The sequence below is a fragment of the Chiloscyllium plagiosum genome, chromosome 6 (assembly GCF_004010195.1).
Source record: "Chiloscyllium plagiosum isolate BGI_BamShark_2017 chromosome 6, ASM401019v2, whole genome shotgun sequence".
NCBI lineage: Eukaryota > Metazoa > Chordata > Chondrichthyes > Orectolobiformes > Hemiscylliidae > Chiloscyllium > Chiloscyllium plagiosum.
Genome location: NC_057715.1, coordinates 113261322 through 113279225, shown reverse-complemented (window position 1 = coordinate 113279225; position 17904 = coordinate 113261322). Strand labels below are relative to the sequence as shown.

General features: G+C 44.6%; 1 protein-coding gene across 2 annotated transcripts in view; it reads right to left on the bottom strand.

Annotated features, from left to right (window-relative positions):
- Positions 1-17904, bottom strand: part of gucy2f (guanylate cyclase 2F, retinal) — an 83714-nt gene that overhangs the window by 40083 nt on the left and 25727 nt on the right. For both annotated transcript variants that reach the window (XM_043692449.1, XM_043692450.1), the window contains 5 exons: positions 14153-14237; positions 12001-12097; positions 7468-7602; positions 5135-5215; positions 2365-2541 (listed from right to left, as the gene is read on the bottom strand). In XM_043692449.1, the coding sequence (XP_043548384.1) occupies positions 2365-2541; positions 5135-5215; positions 7468-7602; positions 12001-12097; positions 14153-14237 (575 nt within the window). The remainder of the gene's footprint in view (positions 1-2364; positions 2542-5134; positions 5216-7467; positions 7603-12000; positions 12098-14152; positions 14238-17904) is intronic.

The following is a 17904-nucleotide window of genomic DNA, read 5'->3' as shown; positions in this document are numbered from 1 at the left end:
CATGCACACCTGCTCTTCAAAGGTTTCATTCACTACAAAGTTTGTTTCTTTCATAAAGACAGAAGCAAAAAACTCATTTAGGGCTTCCCCTACCTCCTCAGACTCCACACACAAATTCCCTATGCTATCCCTGATCGGCCCTACTCTTTCTTTGACCATTCTCTTATTCCTCACGTAAGTGTAAAATACCTTTGTGTTCTCCCTAATCTGTTCTGCCAAGCTTTTCTCGTGCCCCCTCCTGGCTCTCTTCAGACCATTTTTAAGCTCCTTCCTTGCCTGCCTGTAATCCTCTAGGGCTGAGCTTGACCCGAGCTTCCTCCACCTTATGTAAGCTACCTTCTTCCTTTTGACGAGAAGCTCCTCCGCTCTCGTCATCCAAGGTTCCTTTATTTTACCCCTCCTTGCCTGTCTCAGAGGGACATATTTATTCATCACTCACAACAACTGTTCCTTAAACAGTCTCCACATGTCTATAGTGCCTTTACCATGGAACAATTGCTCCCAGTCCATGCTTCCTAACTCAGGTCTAATCATATCATAGTTTTCTCTTCCCCAATTAAATATCCTCCCATTTTGCCTAATCCTCTCCTTCTCCATAGTGTAGAATGTGAGGCAGTTGTGGTCACTATCACCAAAATGCTCTCCCACCACAAGATTTGATACCAGTGGTTTTGGAAGCTGCTGTTGAGGCTCTTTGTTGAATTTCTGCAGGGCATCTTGTCAATAGTATACACTGCTGCTACTGAGCGTCGGTGACAGAGGGAGTGGAAATTTGTGGATGTGGGGCCAATCAAGTGGGCTCCCTTGTTCTGGATGGAATCGAGCTTCTTCAGTGTTGTTGGAGCTGCACCTATCCAGGCAAATGGGAGCCCATCATACATCTGACTTGTGTCTTGTAGATGAAGGGCAGGTTTGTGGAAGGTTGGAGAATTCCCAGCTTCTGACATGCTCTTGTCACCAGGATGATGGGTGCCTGCATGGGAAGCAGTGTTCAGGTCGATCCACCCCAGGCTGGCCACATTCTTTTCCTCTCTCTTCTTTTCATCTTTTCTCTTTGTCTTTTTCATTTCTCCATCACCCTGACATTGTGGGGAGGCTGAAGCAGTGTCGGCCGTGACCCCTGGTGTATAGACCCCAATGGCTGGTCTCCTGGAATGGCAGAGGGGTATTGGCTGCAATGATAGCAGAGTGGGGATCCTGGCTGCAGCACACCTGCAATTTCGTTTTATTCATTTTGAAATCCAAAACAGCACCCGACTGTGGTGACAAGCTACTTTACACTGTATTTTCCCAGATACATGTGACAATTAAATCATTCATTCAAATCTTAAATCCTTGTGCCATCAACTCAGAGGAACAGTGATTTCATAGGATCCCTGCAGCTTGGAAACAGGCCATTTGGTCTAACGAGTCCACACTGACCCTTCAAAGAGCATCCCATCCAGACTCACTACCCTGCATTTCCCACAGCTAATCCATCCAGCCAGAACATCCCTGGACACTATGGGCAATTTGGCAGAATAATCCACCCTAACCTGCACATCTTTGGACTGTAGGAGGAAACCAGTGCACCCAGAGGAAACCCACGCAGACACAGAGAGAATGTGCAAACTCCACACAGACAGTTACCCAAGGTTAGAATCGAACCCACTTCCTGACACTGAGGCAACAGTGCTAACCACTGAGCCACCGTGCCACCCACAAAGCAGTAGTACTGCAGATAATCATCAGCAGGATTTGAATCTATGCAGGAGCGAATCTAATGGATTTCTAATCCATCACCTTAACCACTTAGCCACAACTCATTTCTTTTTGTCCATCTTATCCAAACCTGCAATAATATTGTGCACCTAAGTCAAACTTGCCCTCGATTTCCTTTCTCCAAGGTTCTTAGCCCTGTTGCTAAACTCTCTCCACTCTGGAATCATTCTGGTCAATGTTCCCTGAGACCAGAGACCTCTGAGACACCGAGGAACAGGAAAATCGATGTTTCAGGCAAAAACCCTTCATCAGGAATGAGGCCAAATTATCACTTACTGTTTTTGGGTGCTTGCAAATTAGTTATCACATTTCTCCCTGTATATAACTGTGATTCATTTGCCATCACTTTACTGTTGGTGAAGCACTTTGGGCTACTATGGAAGGTCTTACATTGTTTTTCTGTCACTCCCTCTCTTATTTTACTTCCTCTTTTCTGATCTAGTACCAGCATAAATGATCAAGCTAGAAATTTCGAAAGAATATTGCAACAAAAACTTTTTAATCAAGACCAGGGCAATTCCTCCATCAGGTTGTTCCACAAATGGTCATTCACTGATGGTTTCCCTCTCATATTCCCCTCAATGCAGCTCCCTGAGAAATTACCTTGATTAAATCCATTAGGAGGGAGGACTTGAACATCCAATCAAGCTTCACATCATCATTTCTGAGGAGATCGTGAAGACTTCCCCGGGAGCAGTGCTCACTCGCAATGGCCAACACTCCGCTGTCACAGAGGAAGCCCAGAAAAGGGTTCACGTTCTCATTACGCAAGTCTCTCATCTTCAAAAACAAGGTGAACAATGTGCATTAGAATTGAATACGGATGACCTGGAACTGCAAACAGCTCACTGGTTCAATACTGGAGCACATCTGTCTCTGGGTGTGCAGAGGGATGACTGTACATTTATGTACTTTACATTTGTGAGCATGTGTGTACAATTGGGTTGCAGGCATCTGTAGCATACATTTAGAACATAGAACATAGAACAGTACACACAGTACAGGCTCTTCAGCCCATGATGTTGTGCCGAGCATTTATCTTAATCTAAGATCAACTAAACCTACACACCCCTCAATTTACTGCCGTCATTGTGCTTGTTCAGCAGTCACTTAAATGTCCCTAATGTCTCTGACTCTACTACCACCACTGGCAGGGCATTCCACGCACCCACCACTCTCTGCGTATAGAACCTGCCTCTGACATCTCCCCTCTACCTTCCTCCAATCATGACAGCCATTTCTGCCCTAGGGAAAAGTCTCTCGCTATCTACTCTATCTATGCCTCTCATTACTTTGTACACCTCTATCAAGTCACCTCACGTCCTTCTTTTCTCCAGTGTGAAAAGCCCTAACTCACTCAACCTCTCTTCATAAAACAAGCCCTTCAATCCAGGCAGCATCCTAGTAAATTTCCTCTGCACCCTCTCTAAAGCATTTACATCCTTTCTATATTGAGGCAATCAGAACTGAACACAATATTCCAAGTGTAGTCTAACCAGGGTTTTATAGAGCTGCAGCTAAACCTCACGGCTCTTAAACACAATCCTCCTGTTAATGAAAGCCAACAGGCCATATGCCTTCTTAACAACCCTATCAACTAGGGTGGCAACGTTGAAGGACCTTTGCACGTGAAACTTGAGAGGGTTCAGAAAAGATTTACAGGGATGTTGCCAGGGTTGGAGGATTTGAGCTACAGGGAGAGGCTGAACAGACTGGGGCTGTTTTCCCTGGAGCGTCGGAGGCTGAGGGGTGACCTTATAGAGGTTTACAAAATTATGAGGAGCATGGATAGGATAAATAGGCAAAGTCTTTTTGCTGGGGTCGGGGAGTCCAGAACCAGAGGGCATAGGTTTAGGGTGAGAGGGGAAAGATATAAAAGAGACCTAAAGGGCAACTTTTTCACGCAGAGGGTGGTACATGTATGGAATGAACTGCTAGAAGATGTGGTGGAGGCTGGTACAATAGTAACATTTAAGAGGCATTTGGATGGATATATGAATAGGAAGGGTTTGGAGGGATATGGGCTGGGTGCTGGCAGGTGGGACTAGATTGGGTTGGGATATCTGGTCGGCATGGACGGGTTGGACCGAAGGGTCTGTTTCCATGCTGTACATCTCTATGACCCTATGACTCACAACAAGTGTGCCTTAAACAGCCTCAACATTTCCGTTGTGCATTTCCTATGGAACAACTGTTCCTACTTAATCTCCGCAGCTCCTGCCTAATAGCAGTATAATTTCACCTCCCCCAATTAAATACCTTCTCATACTGTGAGTTCCTCTCCCTCTCCATGATTATGAGACACTTGTGGTCACTGTCACCAAAATGTTCTCCCACTCAGAGTTCTGACACCTGGCCTGGCTCGTTGTCAAGCACCAAATCCAATACGGCCTCACCCCAAGTCAGCCTATCTACACGTTGAGTCAGGAATCCCTCCTGGACACACCTGACAAAATCGCTCCATCCAGACCATCCGCACTAAGGAGGCTCCAATCAATATTGGGGAAGTTGAAGTCAACCATAACAACAACTGTTACATCTGCATCTTTCTAAGATCTGTGTCCAATCTGTTCTTCTATCCCTCTGCTGCTATTGGGCTGGGGAGAAGGTAGCTGAGACTCCCAGCCCCCACCCCCATCCCATTTATCTCTCCACCCCCCAGGCTCCCAGCCTCATTCCTGATGAAAGGCTCTGGCCTGAAACGTTGATTTTCCTGCTCCTTGGATGCTGCCTAACCTGCTGTGCATTCCAGCAACACACTCTCAACTGTAACCCATCTACCTTTTTCCTGTCCCTGAGGTGAGACTACCTCCCTGTAATTCCTTTCTATTACCCCCTCTGCCTCCCGAATGATCCGAACTTCATACAATTCCAGCTCCAGTTCCCTAACGCGGTTTCCGAGAAGCTGGAGTCGGGTGCACTTCTCTGAGATGGTGACCCTTACCTTCCACATTCTACAGGAGGAGCATGCAACTGCACTACATCCATTCCCACTGTACTGAATTCCCGCAGAGACTATTGAAAAAAACGAGTAACCTTACTGAATCGGCACACAGAAACTTTTTCTTTGGTTAGCGGAAGAGAACTGATCAAAGAGCAGGTTTTAAGAAGATCCTTAAAGGAGGAGGAAGAGGTGGAGAGATGAAGTGAGGGAATTGCAGGGCTTCCAGCCAGGCATAGTCATAAACAGAAGCAAGTGAGAGATGGACCAAAGACCACTATTGGAGAAACATGGACGGTTATAGGCTTGGAGAAGGAATTCAGAGACAGGGACTGATAATGCCAAGAAGAGAACTGATTAAAGAAATGAGAATTTTAAAATATCTGTGTAGGCTCAGTTACAGGGCATGTACCCCTATGTCCATGGATTTACCTTTCTCAGTATGTTTGTTGTAGATTTCTGTACCTCACAGAGACTTCCAGATGCAAATTTCTTTAGCCAGACCCAATCCCCCTGTTCAAACAAGAAACATACATTTCACACAGTGCAAACCATCTTTCAAATGAAAACGTGAACTGAAATTAACAAAAGTCCAAAAGACATGGGAGCAGAAGCAGGCCATTCGGCCCATTGAGTCCATTCTGCCATTCAATGAGATGATGGCTGATCTGATAACCCTCAACTCCACTTTTCTGTATTCATCCCAGAATTGCTGATTCCTTCTATTGCATCTGAGAATGGAAATTAAATACACTGAGACATAGCTGAAAAATAAATGGTAAATAATCCAAACAGAAAGCAAAACAAGGACCAACAATCTTATAGATGTTATTCTAAGCACATACCATCAATTACAGAGCAGTAACAGACAGAATCTTAGGATGTTAGGTTCAGAGGACGTTTACTAGATTGGTGTCTGTGATGAGTGGATTTTCTTATGAGCAAAGTTTGGGCAGATGGGGCTTGTGTCTGCTTAGAAGAGTGAGGAGTGACTTGATTGAAGTGTATAAGATCTTGAATGGTCTTGGCAAAGTGGACATGGAAGGGATGTTTCCTGTTGTGACTCAGTCCAGAACCAGGAGACACCCTGTTAGGACAGAGGTGATGACAAATGTTTTTCTCTCAGAGGGTCGTGCAACTTTAGAACTCCCTTCCTCGGCTATTGGATCATTGACTGTTTATAAGGCAAAGGTGGGTAGAGTCTTGTCAGGCAGGGGGCTCAATGATTATTAGGGATAGGTAAAAACATAGAATTTGAAACACAAACAGATCATCCTTAATCGCATTGAACGATGGGCTTGATGGCCAAATGAACAATACTGCTCCTAATTTATTTATTTGTATGTTCAAACGCTGGGCTAAGTAGTCAGTGGTGTAGAATAGATATCAATTTGATGGCATCTAATAAGGCTTCACCTTGGCTACTACATCCAGTTCTGGTTACTAAGAAGCAAGAGAGACACTTCAGCACTGAAAGCTTTGTGAGAGTTGTGAGATAAAATGTCCCTTTCTCATCCATTTTACACGATTGGACAAAGTCAAAATCTGCCTTGAGCTGACCAAGACGTCACCTTCAGCGCAACATTTAGTCAGTGCTTCTCAAACATCATTGGTTGAAATGAACCATTTAAAAATGGATTAGTAATCACATCCTCCCATCAACTCCAATTAAATTTTAATATTATATAATTCTCATCATATGAATGTGCTGCACAGTTCTAATGTTTTTCTTTTCAAGAGAAAAGGTATATCAGAGGCTGTATATATATCTGCTTCCCTCAGCAGGGTCAGTCATCTACCCAGAAGGCCAACCCTGCTCAACAAGGGTTATTATTTAATGTATTGATACATCCCGGTGATTTATGGCTTGAAGTTTGGAAGATATTATGCTAGATTGCTAAGAGCTCAGAAAAAGGTGGCACAAAATATCACTTGAAGTTAAGGTGAGAATGGAGTTCAGGATTTGCTATTCATTACAACTGTACTTGCCGGGTTTGTGGGTTCAATCAGAGGAAGTTGGAATCATTTGAGAGTTTTTAACAATGCAGCACACGACAGGGAATCTGGGATGTAGGTAAAGGAATGAAACTCCACACTGATAAAGTTAGTTTTCAGGAGAGACGTGGTTTGGCAATAATTAAGACTTATCATGTTGTTGAAAATGAGCTTACACTACAACAACAATTACAGAAATTGCTGGAAAAGCTCAGCAGCATCCGTGGAAAGAAATTAGAGATAATATTTTGGGTGCAGTGGCCCTTCCTTAGAGCTAACCCCACAGTGGACAAGTGTTCCACTTCCTCTAATGTTTAACGTGTACATCTCAATCAGACTCTCCCTCAGCCTTCTGTGCTCTAAGGAAAGCAAGTCCAGCTTATCTCTTCTCTCAGACACTGCAGAGAGAAGCAGATGCAGCCATCTCACTGATATACAGGTATGATAACTCAGTGGCAGCAATGTATTTGAGTGCTGAGCTTCTCCGAGAGATGCAGTTATGATGAGGCTTATGGAGGGACAGGGAAACTAAAATAGAAAATTCAAATTTTGTGCCCATTTTAATCAGATGTATGTGGATAAGGGAGATTACCATCTGATTTACTCCTTAATAATGATGGGTATCGAAAGCCTCAGCCTAGTTCCTGTTGCAAAATTCAATCTAATATCAAAAGATTATCACCAATAGGGCATTCCAGAGTGAAATACATGCTCATAAACATATTTGTAACATTCTGCAAACCAACAGCCTGAGAGCAAGAGGAATTTACCTCATACAGTGCTACATTAGAATTCTCATGGTTAACTGTACTGAGGCTTTTGTCCGAAATTGAGTGAGCTCCAGATATGAGACTTTTCCTTTCAGATACACTTCTTCCATCACTCAACTCGTCCAGATTTATTTTCTAGATTGAGATATAAAAAGATACATGAATTTTAATAAAAAGTAGTTTTTCAGGTGGGGGTTGCTACTGGCAAGGTTGACATTTGCTACACTTCCCCGGTTGCCCCTTGAGAAGGTGGTGGTGAGCTGCCTTCTTGAACCATAATTTGGAGATGCCGGTGTTGGACTGGGGTGGATAAAGTTAAAAATCACACAACACCAGTTTATAGTCCAACCAGTTTAATTGGAAGCATTAGCTTTCGGCACAACTACCTTATGAAGGATCAGCGCTCCGAAAGCTAGTGCTTCCTATTAAACATGTTGGTCTATAAACTGGCGTTGTGTGAGTTTTAACTTCTTGAACCATTGCGACTTTGTAACGAAGGTACACACCAATAGTGCTGTTAGGAGTTCCAGGATTCTGCCTCAGCCAATATGTCCCTATGTTGGGATGGGGTGTGACTCCTAGCAGCATCCCAGAGATTAAATCTTTAGGTTCTTGACAATCCCAGACAATTATGGAGATTTAAAGTTGCTGTTGTGTTGCTGTGCACCAGTAGGGTGGTTAATGGTTGACCTCATAGTTTCTACCCTGTGCGGGTGTCAGAGGGCGGCATGGTGGATCAGTGGGTTAGCACTGCTGCCAAACACCGCCAGGGACGTGCGTTTGATTCCAACTTTGGGTGACTGTCTGCATGGAGTTACACATTCTCTCCATGTCTGTGTGAGTTTCCTCTGGTTTCCTCCCACAGTCCAAAGATGTGCCGGCTAGGTGTATTAACCATGGGAAATGCAGCGTTACAGGGATTGGGTGGGAATTTCTTCAGAGAGTTGGCGTGGGCACAATGGGTTGAATGCCCTGCTTCCATAGTGTAGGGATTCTATGCGTGGGCTGGATGGGGAATGGCTTTGTCCGTGACTTGACTGGAACAAAGAAAAGAGCAAAACAAAATCTCCAGAAGATCTGTTCTCATTTCCGCATCAACAACCTCCTTGTGTCCAAAGTCTAATCCTCCTGATCTTGCAGAAGGTCCGTGTTCACCATAAAAGATCGAAGCATCACCTGAAGACTGTGACTGACTGCAGCTACCAGTGATCAGTCAGTCACCTTTCATTAAGCACTGTGTTGATCTTAACCATGAACCATGTTGGTGTGACACATTTTCACGGTCAAACTAATGCATTCACTTCAGAAAGTGGACATTAAGGTCCAAAATACAATGAAAAAGCACATTTCCCTGGAGCGTCGGAGGCTGAGGGGTGACCTTACAGAGGTTTATAAAATCATGAAGGGCATGGATAGGGTAAATCGACAAGGTCTTTTTCCTGGGATGGGGGAGTCCAGAACTAGAGGGCATAGGTTTTGGGTGAGAGGGGAAAGATGTAAAAGAGACCTAAGGGGCAACCTTTTCATGCAGAGGGTGGTACGTGTATGGAATGAGCTGCCAGAGGAAGTGGTGGAGGCTGGTACAATTACAACATTTAAAAGTCATCTGGATGGGTATATGAATAGGAAGGGTTTAGAGGGATATGATCCGGGTGCTGGCAGGTGGGACTAGATTGGGTTGGGATATCTGGTCAGCATGGATGAGTTGGACCAAAGGGTCTGTTTCTGTGCTGTACATCTCTATGACTCTACTAGGAGGCCATATACTTCACAGTGCTCTTTAGAAGAGCTTTTTAATAAATCCAAAAAAATCCTCAAAGAATTATGGATGCTGGAAATCAGAAGCAAATATAGAAATTGCAGGAAATGCTCAGCAGGTCTGGCAACATCTGTGGAGAGAAAGCAGAATGAATGCTTTCAGTCCAGTTCTGAAGAAGGGTCACTAGACCTGAAACGTTAACTCTCCCCACAGCTGCTGTCAGACCTGCTGAGTGTTTCCAGCAATTTCTGTTTTTGGTTCCAGTTAATCCACTTTCCCCAAAGTCCTGAGATGTTTTTATTTCCTCTTTTGGGTTATATATCCGATTCCTTTCTCATCTGTTTCCACCAGACTTTCAGGAAGTACTTTGCAGATAATCATAACTTGCAGCATGAAAAAAATCCCTTCTTTCTCCTTCCTGTTCTTTTGCTGCTGAACCTCCAGTTGAGCCTCTAACAACTGGCCGTCCGGCCATTAGAAACAGTTTGCCCATATTGACTGAACTCCAAACTTGGACATCACCACCCGTCTCGAATTTAAATGCAGTTCATTCAATACATCTGGAATGAAGGGAGTGGGGATCAGAAGCTATCAGATTGCAGTGAAACCCATCTGGTTCACTAACATCATTCTTCGGAAAGGATGGACAAAATTGACCCAAATAGTGGCAGATGGTTCATTATAGAGTGAGGGCTTACTGAGATTTGCATTCCGATGTTAATAAGTTGCAGAATAATCGACCAGAAAAGGGTAACGGCACAAAGAGGGAAAGGCTATTCCACCTTCCTAAACTCTCATCTAAACATCCATCCCACTGCCTCCTACTCCAACACATTCATTCTCAGGAGCCCAAACAGCTGGAAATCTCAAACTTTCCTTCACCTTCATTCCCTCTTTCATTCTGAACATTTCTAAGCTTGCAGTGGATACAGGCCTGCCTGGAGCTGAATTAATACCAGCTGCAGTGGCAATGATGTCTGTACATGGTCACTAATTATCTACTCCAGGGTCTCAGCTTGATCAGGGGTTAGGTAGGATTATCATCATTCGCCCTCCCACTGATTAAATCCCCTTCCTGCCTTCAATCTCACCACCAGAAAGAACAGAGGATTATGGACCTTTCCATAGAAACCAGGTAATTGGCCCAACTGCACGGTACCTTCTCCAAACCCCCTCTATCTCAACCCATCAGCATGTCCTGCCATCCTTATGATTGTAATCACATTCCTACCTCACCTTCCCTCAAACCCCCCTCAAACCTAAGCTTCGAATCACTGAAGCAATGAATGGACTCAACATCTGAGATCATTTTTCAGCCATGTGGACCTTGCCCCTTTATTACATTCAGAAACTAATAAAATGGGTTCCAGGGGCATGGGATGAAAATGTACAATTTTCAGCAAAAATTGAAAGCTGGATGGGTTCAAGAATTGGCACCTCACCCACCATCTTATTCTCTCTCTAATACCAATGCACAGTCACAGCAGTGTGTACCATCCAAACAATACGCTGCAGTAACTCACCAAGGATCCTTTGACTTCACCCCCCAAACCTGTAACTTCTACCATTTGGAAGGACAAGGGCAGCCAGTACATGGGAGCACCACCATCTCCAAACCACTTAGCTTCCTAATGTGGATGTATGTCACAGTCCCTTCAATATTGCTGGGTCACCTTCCTGGGTGTACAAACTGCACATGGATGGCAATGGTTAAAGAAGGCAGCTCAAAGGCAATCATGGGTGAACATTAAATGTTACTATGCAAAAGTGAGGACTGCAGATGCTGGAGATTAGATTTGAGAATGTGGTGCTGGGAAAGCACAGCCTGTCAGGCAGGTTTCGAGGAGCAGGAGAATCAATGTAGGAAAGAGCATTCCTGATGAAGGGCTTTTGCCCAAAACGTCGATTCTCCTGCTCCTCGGATGCTGCCTGACCTGATGTGCTTTTCCAGCACCACACTCAACATTAAATATTACTATTGCCAGTGATGCTCACATTGCAAGATCAACAAAAGAAAAATAAGTATTGTTGAAACAGGAGACAGACTGTTTGTTGGAGCTTTTCATCTTGCACTCATCAGGACAAATGCAAGAATGCCAAATTTCAAAAGTAACAACAATCTATATTCTGTGAGAGATGGATCTAGTTAGTTGGCAAGTTGAATCTGATTGGTCAAGACATGACCATGGAGAATCATAGAATCCCTACAGTATGGAAACAGGCCATTTTGGCTGAACAAGTTCACACTGACCCTCTGAAGAATAACACACCTAGACCAACCTCTTACCCTATTACTGTACATTTACCCCTGACAACTGCACCTAACCTACACATCCCTGAACACTATGGGCAATTTAGCATGGCCAATTCACCTAACCTGCACATCTTTGGATTGTGGGAAGAAACTGGAGCATCCAGAGGGTACCCACACAGACACAGGGAGAATGTGCAAACTCCACAGACAGTCGCCCAAGATTGGAACCAACTCCAGGTCCCTGGTACTGTGAGGCAGCAGTGCAAACCACTGAGCCAATGTGCCAGAGAGGGATTGTCCCTGATTTTTATTAACTCAAAAAAGAAAACAAAAGTTGAATTTGTTAATCCCAATGGGTATCTTCGCCCTATAACAAACCCAGCATGTGGAGTATAAGCACAAGTATTGACCAGTTAGGCCAAATGGCCTGTTTCCATACAATGGATAGAAATGTTCATATTCTTTCCAGCACCATAATGCAAAGCAGCATCAGGAGTCAGAACCAACGCAATACACCAACCTTCTTGCTGAGCTGTGGATTGATGAAGGTGAGATCTTCAAGGGTCATTATGATCTTGTTTGGCCCTTTCACCATCTGGATCATCTGGATTCGGCGTCTGGAGTGAGAAGAGTTTCAGTCTGTATTACTGCACTGCAAACCTTGCCTTTGTGAAAGGAGTATTATGCTGAACCGTTTACTGTAGCTCTTTGTGAAACTTCCTTATGTTGTGAATAAGAGGGAACCAGCAGATATACAACACTTAGATTTCCAGAAGGCATTTGATAAGGCACCAACCAAAGATTATTACCGAAAATCAAAGCTCATTGCATAGGGGGTAAATGTTGGCATGTATGGAAGATGGCCTGGCTAACAGAATGCAGAGAGTAACTGGGTCATTTTCAGGATGTTAAAGATGTAGCAAGTGGTGATCCACAGGGACCAGTACCAGCACCTCAATTTTTAACAATTTGTGTAAAGGACTAGGGTGACCTTATAGAGGTTTATAAAATCATGAGGGGCATGGATAGGATAAATAGCCCAGGTCTTTTCCCTGGGGTGGGGGATTCCAGAACTAGAGGGCACAGGTTTAGGGTGAGGAGGGGAAAGATCTAAAAGGGAGCTAAGGCGCAACTTTTTCACACAAAGGGTGGTACGTGTATGGAATGAGCTGCCAGAGGAAGTGGTGGAGGCTGGTACAATTACAACATTTAAAAGGCATCTGGATGGATATATGAATAGGAAGGGTTTAGAGGGATATGGGCCAAGTGCTGGCAAATGGGACTAGATTAGATTGGGGTACCTGGTAGGCATGGACAAGTTGGACTGAAGGGTCTGTGCTGTACATCTCTATGGATCTATGACTCTGTGACTAAGTTGAAGGGACAGAGGTATTGGTGCAAAATTCACAGAAAACACAAATAGCTAGAAGAAAGTAAGTTTTAAAGAGGCTACAAAAGTGTATGCAGGTAGGTTGAATGAGTGGGTAAATATCTGGCAAATTGACCATAAGATATGGAAGCAGGATTCAGGCTATTCAGGCCATTGAGCCTGCTCCACCATGCAATCATGGCTGATATGTTTCTCAACCCCATTCTTCTTCCTTCTCCCAGAAATAGGCCCTTCAGCCCATTGTGGCTGCACCAGTCCAAAACAATCACCCAACTATTCCAATGCCATTTTCCAGTTCTTGGCCTATAGCCTTGTATGCCTTGGCATCACAAAAGCACATCTATATATTATTTCAAAGTAACGAAGGTTTCTGCTTCTCCAACACTTACAGGCAGTGAGTTCCAGATTCACACCACCCTCTCAGGAAAAGGGTTTTCCTCAGGTCTTCACTAAACCTCTGCCCCTTACCTTAAATCTCGGCACGTGGTCATTGATCCCTCCACCAAAAGGTAAAATGTCTTCCCATCTACCCAATCTGTGCCCTCACAGTTTTATACATCTCAATCATGTCCCTCCTCAGTCTCCTGTGAGGAGAGGGGAAGCCTTTGAGTCTTTGAAACTCTTCTTCAAAAGGAAGAGAAAGCAGAGTCTTTGAATATTTTCAGGGTTGTGGGAGATATATTGTTGATAAGCTGAGGGATGAAAGGTGATCGGGGAAGGTGGGAATGGGGAGCAATTAGGACCTGTCATGATTTTATGAATGGCTGAACAGTCTAAAGTGGATGAGTGATCTACTCCTGCTCCTAATCTATATGTTGGAATGTGCTGCAATCTCTAGAATATAGGTCGCATTTAAAGTCACTGCCCCGACTCAGTGGAGAGTGAGTTAGTGAGAAAGACAACAACATAAGAACCAGGGCCAGGAGTAGGCCATCTGGCCCCTCGAGCCTGCTCCACCATTCAATAAGGTCATGGCTGATCGTTTCATGGACTCAGCTCCACTGACCTGCCCATTCTCCATAACCCTTAATTCCTTTACTGTTCTATCTATCTTGGCCTTAAAAAACATTCAATGAGGAAGCCTCAACTGCTTCACTGGACAGAGGATTCCATGGATTCACAACTCTTTGGGTGAAGACGTTCCTCCTCAACTCAGTCCTGAATCTGCTCCCCCTTTATTTTGAGGCTCTGCCCCCAAGTCCTAGTTTCACCCACCAGTGGAAACAACCTCCCTTCATAATTGTGTATCCAGCCAGTACTAAAAATGTTGAAAATATCTTACCTGATGATGTAGGTGAGGCTAAGTCCACATAATACAAGAGCACAGATTAATCCAAAAGCCAGTATGACAGTTGTTAACTCAATGCCTGAAGAGAGAGAGGAGAGATAGATCACGATGAACATGAATGCACAGGAAATTGTAATTCCAGGGCAGGACCACTAGTTCACCACATAGTCTTCATCACTGGCACATCTAACACTGATTCCTCTACAGTCAGAGACAGTCTCAAGTCAACATGTAAACAGAATGTATGATGGCACAGTAGCTCAGTGGTTAGCACTGCTGCCCCACAGCATCGGGGACCCAGGTTCAGTTCCACCCTCATGCGACTGTCAGTGTGGAGTTTGCATGTTCTCCTTCTGTCTGCCCAGGAATGTTCCGGCTGCTTCAATTGCCTCCTACAGTCCCGAAATGTGCAGGCTGGATGGATTAGCCATGGCAACTGCAGAGTTACAGGGATAGTTTAGGAGGGTGAGTCAGGGTGGGATGCTCTTTAGATGAAAGTGTGGTCTTGATGGGCTGAACAGCCTGCATCCACACTGTGGGGATTCTGTGGAAATGCACTCTTCTGTTTGATGGCTAATTAAGGTGAAGGCACAGCATCATGATGAGGTGAAAAGAGAAACATCAGGAGGTTAAGAGGAAGAACTTGCATTGCTGTAGCACCTTTCCCCTGTTCAAAACACCCAAGTGCTTCAGTGTTAATGATTTTTTGGAGTGTCAGCTCTGATGCACTGTGGCAAGATATGGCACCGAACTTGCTCCCGCATACAGAACTGTGATAAATGACCAATAATCCACCTTAGTTATATCTTTTTTTTAGATTAGATTAGATTCCCTACAGTGTGGAAACAGGCCCTTCAGCCCAACAACTCCACACTGGAACTCTGAAGAGTAACCCACCCAGACCCATTTCCCTCTGACTAATGCACCTAACACTACGGGCAATTTAGCATGGCCAATTCACCTGAACTGCACATCTTTGGATTGTGGGAGGAAACCGGAGCACTCAGAGGAAACCCACGCAGACACGGGGAGAATGTGCAAACTCCACACAGGTAGTCACCTGAGGCTGGAATCGAACCTGAGACCCTGGTGCTGTGAGGCAACAGTGCTAACCACTGAGCCACCATGCTGCCCTTGGATAAATAATGGTCTGGAGAATGGAGAGAGCTGCCTGCTCTTTGTTGAGAACTGCTTTGGATCCTGTGCAAACTCCTATTAATCCCTCGTCCAAATGGCAGTTGGGCTGACCCTCAGTACCCCACTGGTGGCTTCAGCCTGGATCTCTTGGCTCAGGTCTAAGGGGTGGGACTTGAACCCTTGACTTTTTAACTCAGAGGTAATAATCAGTCAGATGGCATGCAAAGGCTTAACTCAACGTAATGAACACTGAGCATAAAGGAAGTCAAGAATTATGTCCCATTGGACATCACTAGAAAAGCCAGCATTTCTTGTCCATTCCTAATTGCCTTTCAACTGAGTGACTAGCCTGGGCCATTTCAGAGGGCAGATAGGGGTCAATCACATTGCTATAGGACTGGATTTCACAAGACTGGGACTTTTTTCACTGGAGCATAAGAGATTGAGGGGTAACCTCATTGAGATTTATAAAATCATGAGGGGCATGGATAGGTAGAATGAGAAGGGTCGTTTAGGTAGGGGTGTTCAAACTAGGAGAAAGTGAGGACTGCAGGTACTGGACATCAGAGTTGAGAATGTGGTGCTGGAAAAGGACAGCAGGTCAGGCAGCATCCGAGGAGCAGGAGAATCGACATTTTGGAGATAACCCCTTCATCAGGCATTGGGGATGTTCAAAACCAGGGGCATATTTTTAAGATGAGAGCAGAAATATTTAAAAAGGACGAGGGGCAATGTTTTTACACCAAGTAGTTTGAGTGTGGCGTGCATTCCCAGACAACATTTAAAAGACATCTGGATGAACAGGGAAGGTTTGGAGGGATATGGGCCAAGAGCAGGCAGGTGGGACTGGCTTAGTTTGGGATTATGGTTGGCATGGACTGGTTGGACCTGTTTCCAGGCTGTATGACTCTGTGATTCTAAGAAGGTCAGACAGGGTAAGGATGGCACATTCCATTCTTTAAAAGTCATTAGCTGTAACTGAGAAGACATGACTGTCTTCCTGGGTCCAGAGTCGAATGCACTGGGATGGCCAATGAATGATGAATCTATGTTAACAGTAGGAGCCTACATTCTGCCTGTCTTTTACTGCACACATTCAGGACACTTGTTCTCAGCTTTACTGTTTGTCTCCAAGGAATCTCAAGAATGCATCCATCTAAGGATTTTGAATTTCTGTCTCTCTTTTCCACTGCTTGCCTCTTCGAGTTCCCAACTCCTTTGTTCAAAGTGCAGCCAACACTGGGTTGAATCATTTAGCACAGAAGCAATGGGTAACTATCCAGCCTCTGAAAAAGCTACCAATTAATGCCACTCCCGTGGCCCATTCCTTATTCTAATTCGAGTAAATATCCAATCTTGAAATATATGGGGCTTGAATCTTGTTGTTAATTGAATTTGGTGGTCCTAAGGTAAGAGTGAGTATATTGTGGCCATTGCACTTCTCATATAATTCTTGCTTTGCTCTTTCATAGGAACGTTCTGAAGGGCTGTGTTGAGTTTCCTGAGTGAGGGAGTCCAAAACTAGAGGGTATAGGTGTAAGGTGAAAGGGAAAAGATTTAAAAGGGACCTAAGAGGCAACATTTTAATGCAGAGGGTGGTGCATGTATGGATTGAGCTGCTAGAGAGGAAGTGGTGGAGGCTGGTACAATTACAAGAGATCTGGATGGGTATATGAATAGCAAGGGTTTAGAGGGATGTGGGCCTAATGCTGGCAAATGGGCCTAGATTTATCTAGGATACCTTGTCGGCATGGATGCGTTGGACCGAAGGGTCTGTTTCCGTGTTGTACATCTCTATGGCTCGATGAGTGCTGTTTGGAGCTGCACTCATTCAGACAAGTGAAGACAGTTACACTCCGGATCTGTGCCTTGTAGTCAGGAAGTGAGTTACTCACCACAGCATTCCCAGTCTCTCAGCACACACAATATTGAAACAATTGGTGCACTTAATTTGACTTATAACTTAACTAACCAGACTGAGAGAAGATATTTCTCCTGAATTCATTATTGACTCTATTTGTGAATCCCATGGTTGTGGTGTCCCCACAATAAATGCATCTCCTCCTTAAACTGAACTTCATGTTTCCTGCTGGTCACATAAGGGCTTGATCTCACTGATGCTGGTATTTTACTTGCAGTGGGAGGAGGTCCACACCATGTAGGAAGCTGATGTAGGACAAGTCGAGAGGCCTCCATTCTGGATTGCAGGGTTCATTGGAGGGACCATAGGATTCACTCGTTCATGGAGTGCAGGTGTCACTGGCTAGTGGATGGAGCTGGCTGGTGGATGGAGCTGGGTGGTGAATGGAGCTGGCTGGTGGATGGAGTTGGCTGGTGGATGGAGCTGGCTGGTGGATGGAGCTGGGTAGTGGCTGGAGCTGGCTGCTGGATGGAGTTGGCTAGACTAGCATTTATTTCCCTTCATGTGTTACCCAGAGGTCAATGGAGACTCACCCACATTGCTGTGGTTCTGGAGTCACATGCGGGTCAGACGAGGTAAGATTTCCTTTCCTAAAGGGTATTAATGATCCAAACGGGATTTACAAAATCCACAGCAGTCATTATTAGACCTGCTTTTTATTCCAAATTTTTTTATTGAATTTAAATTT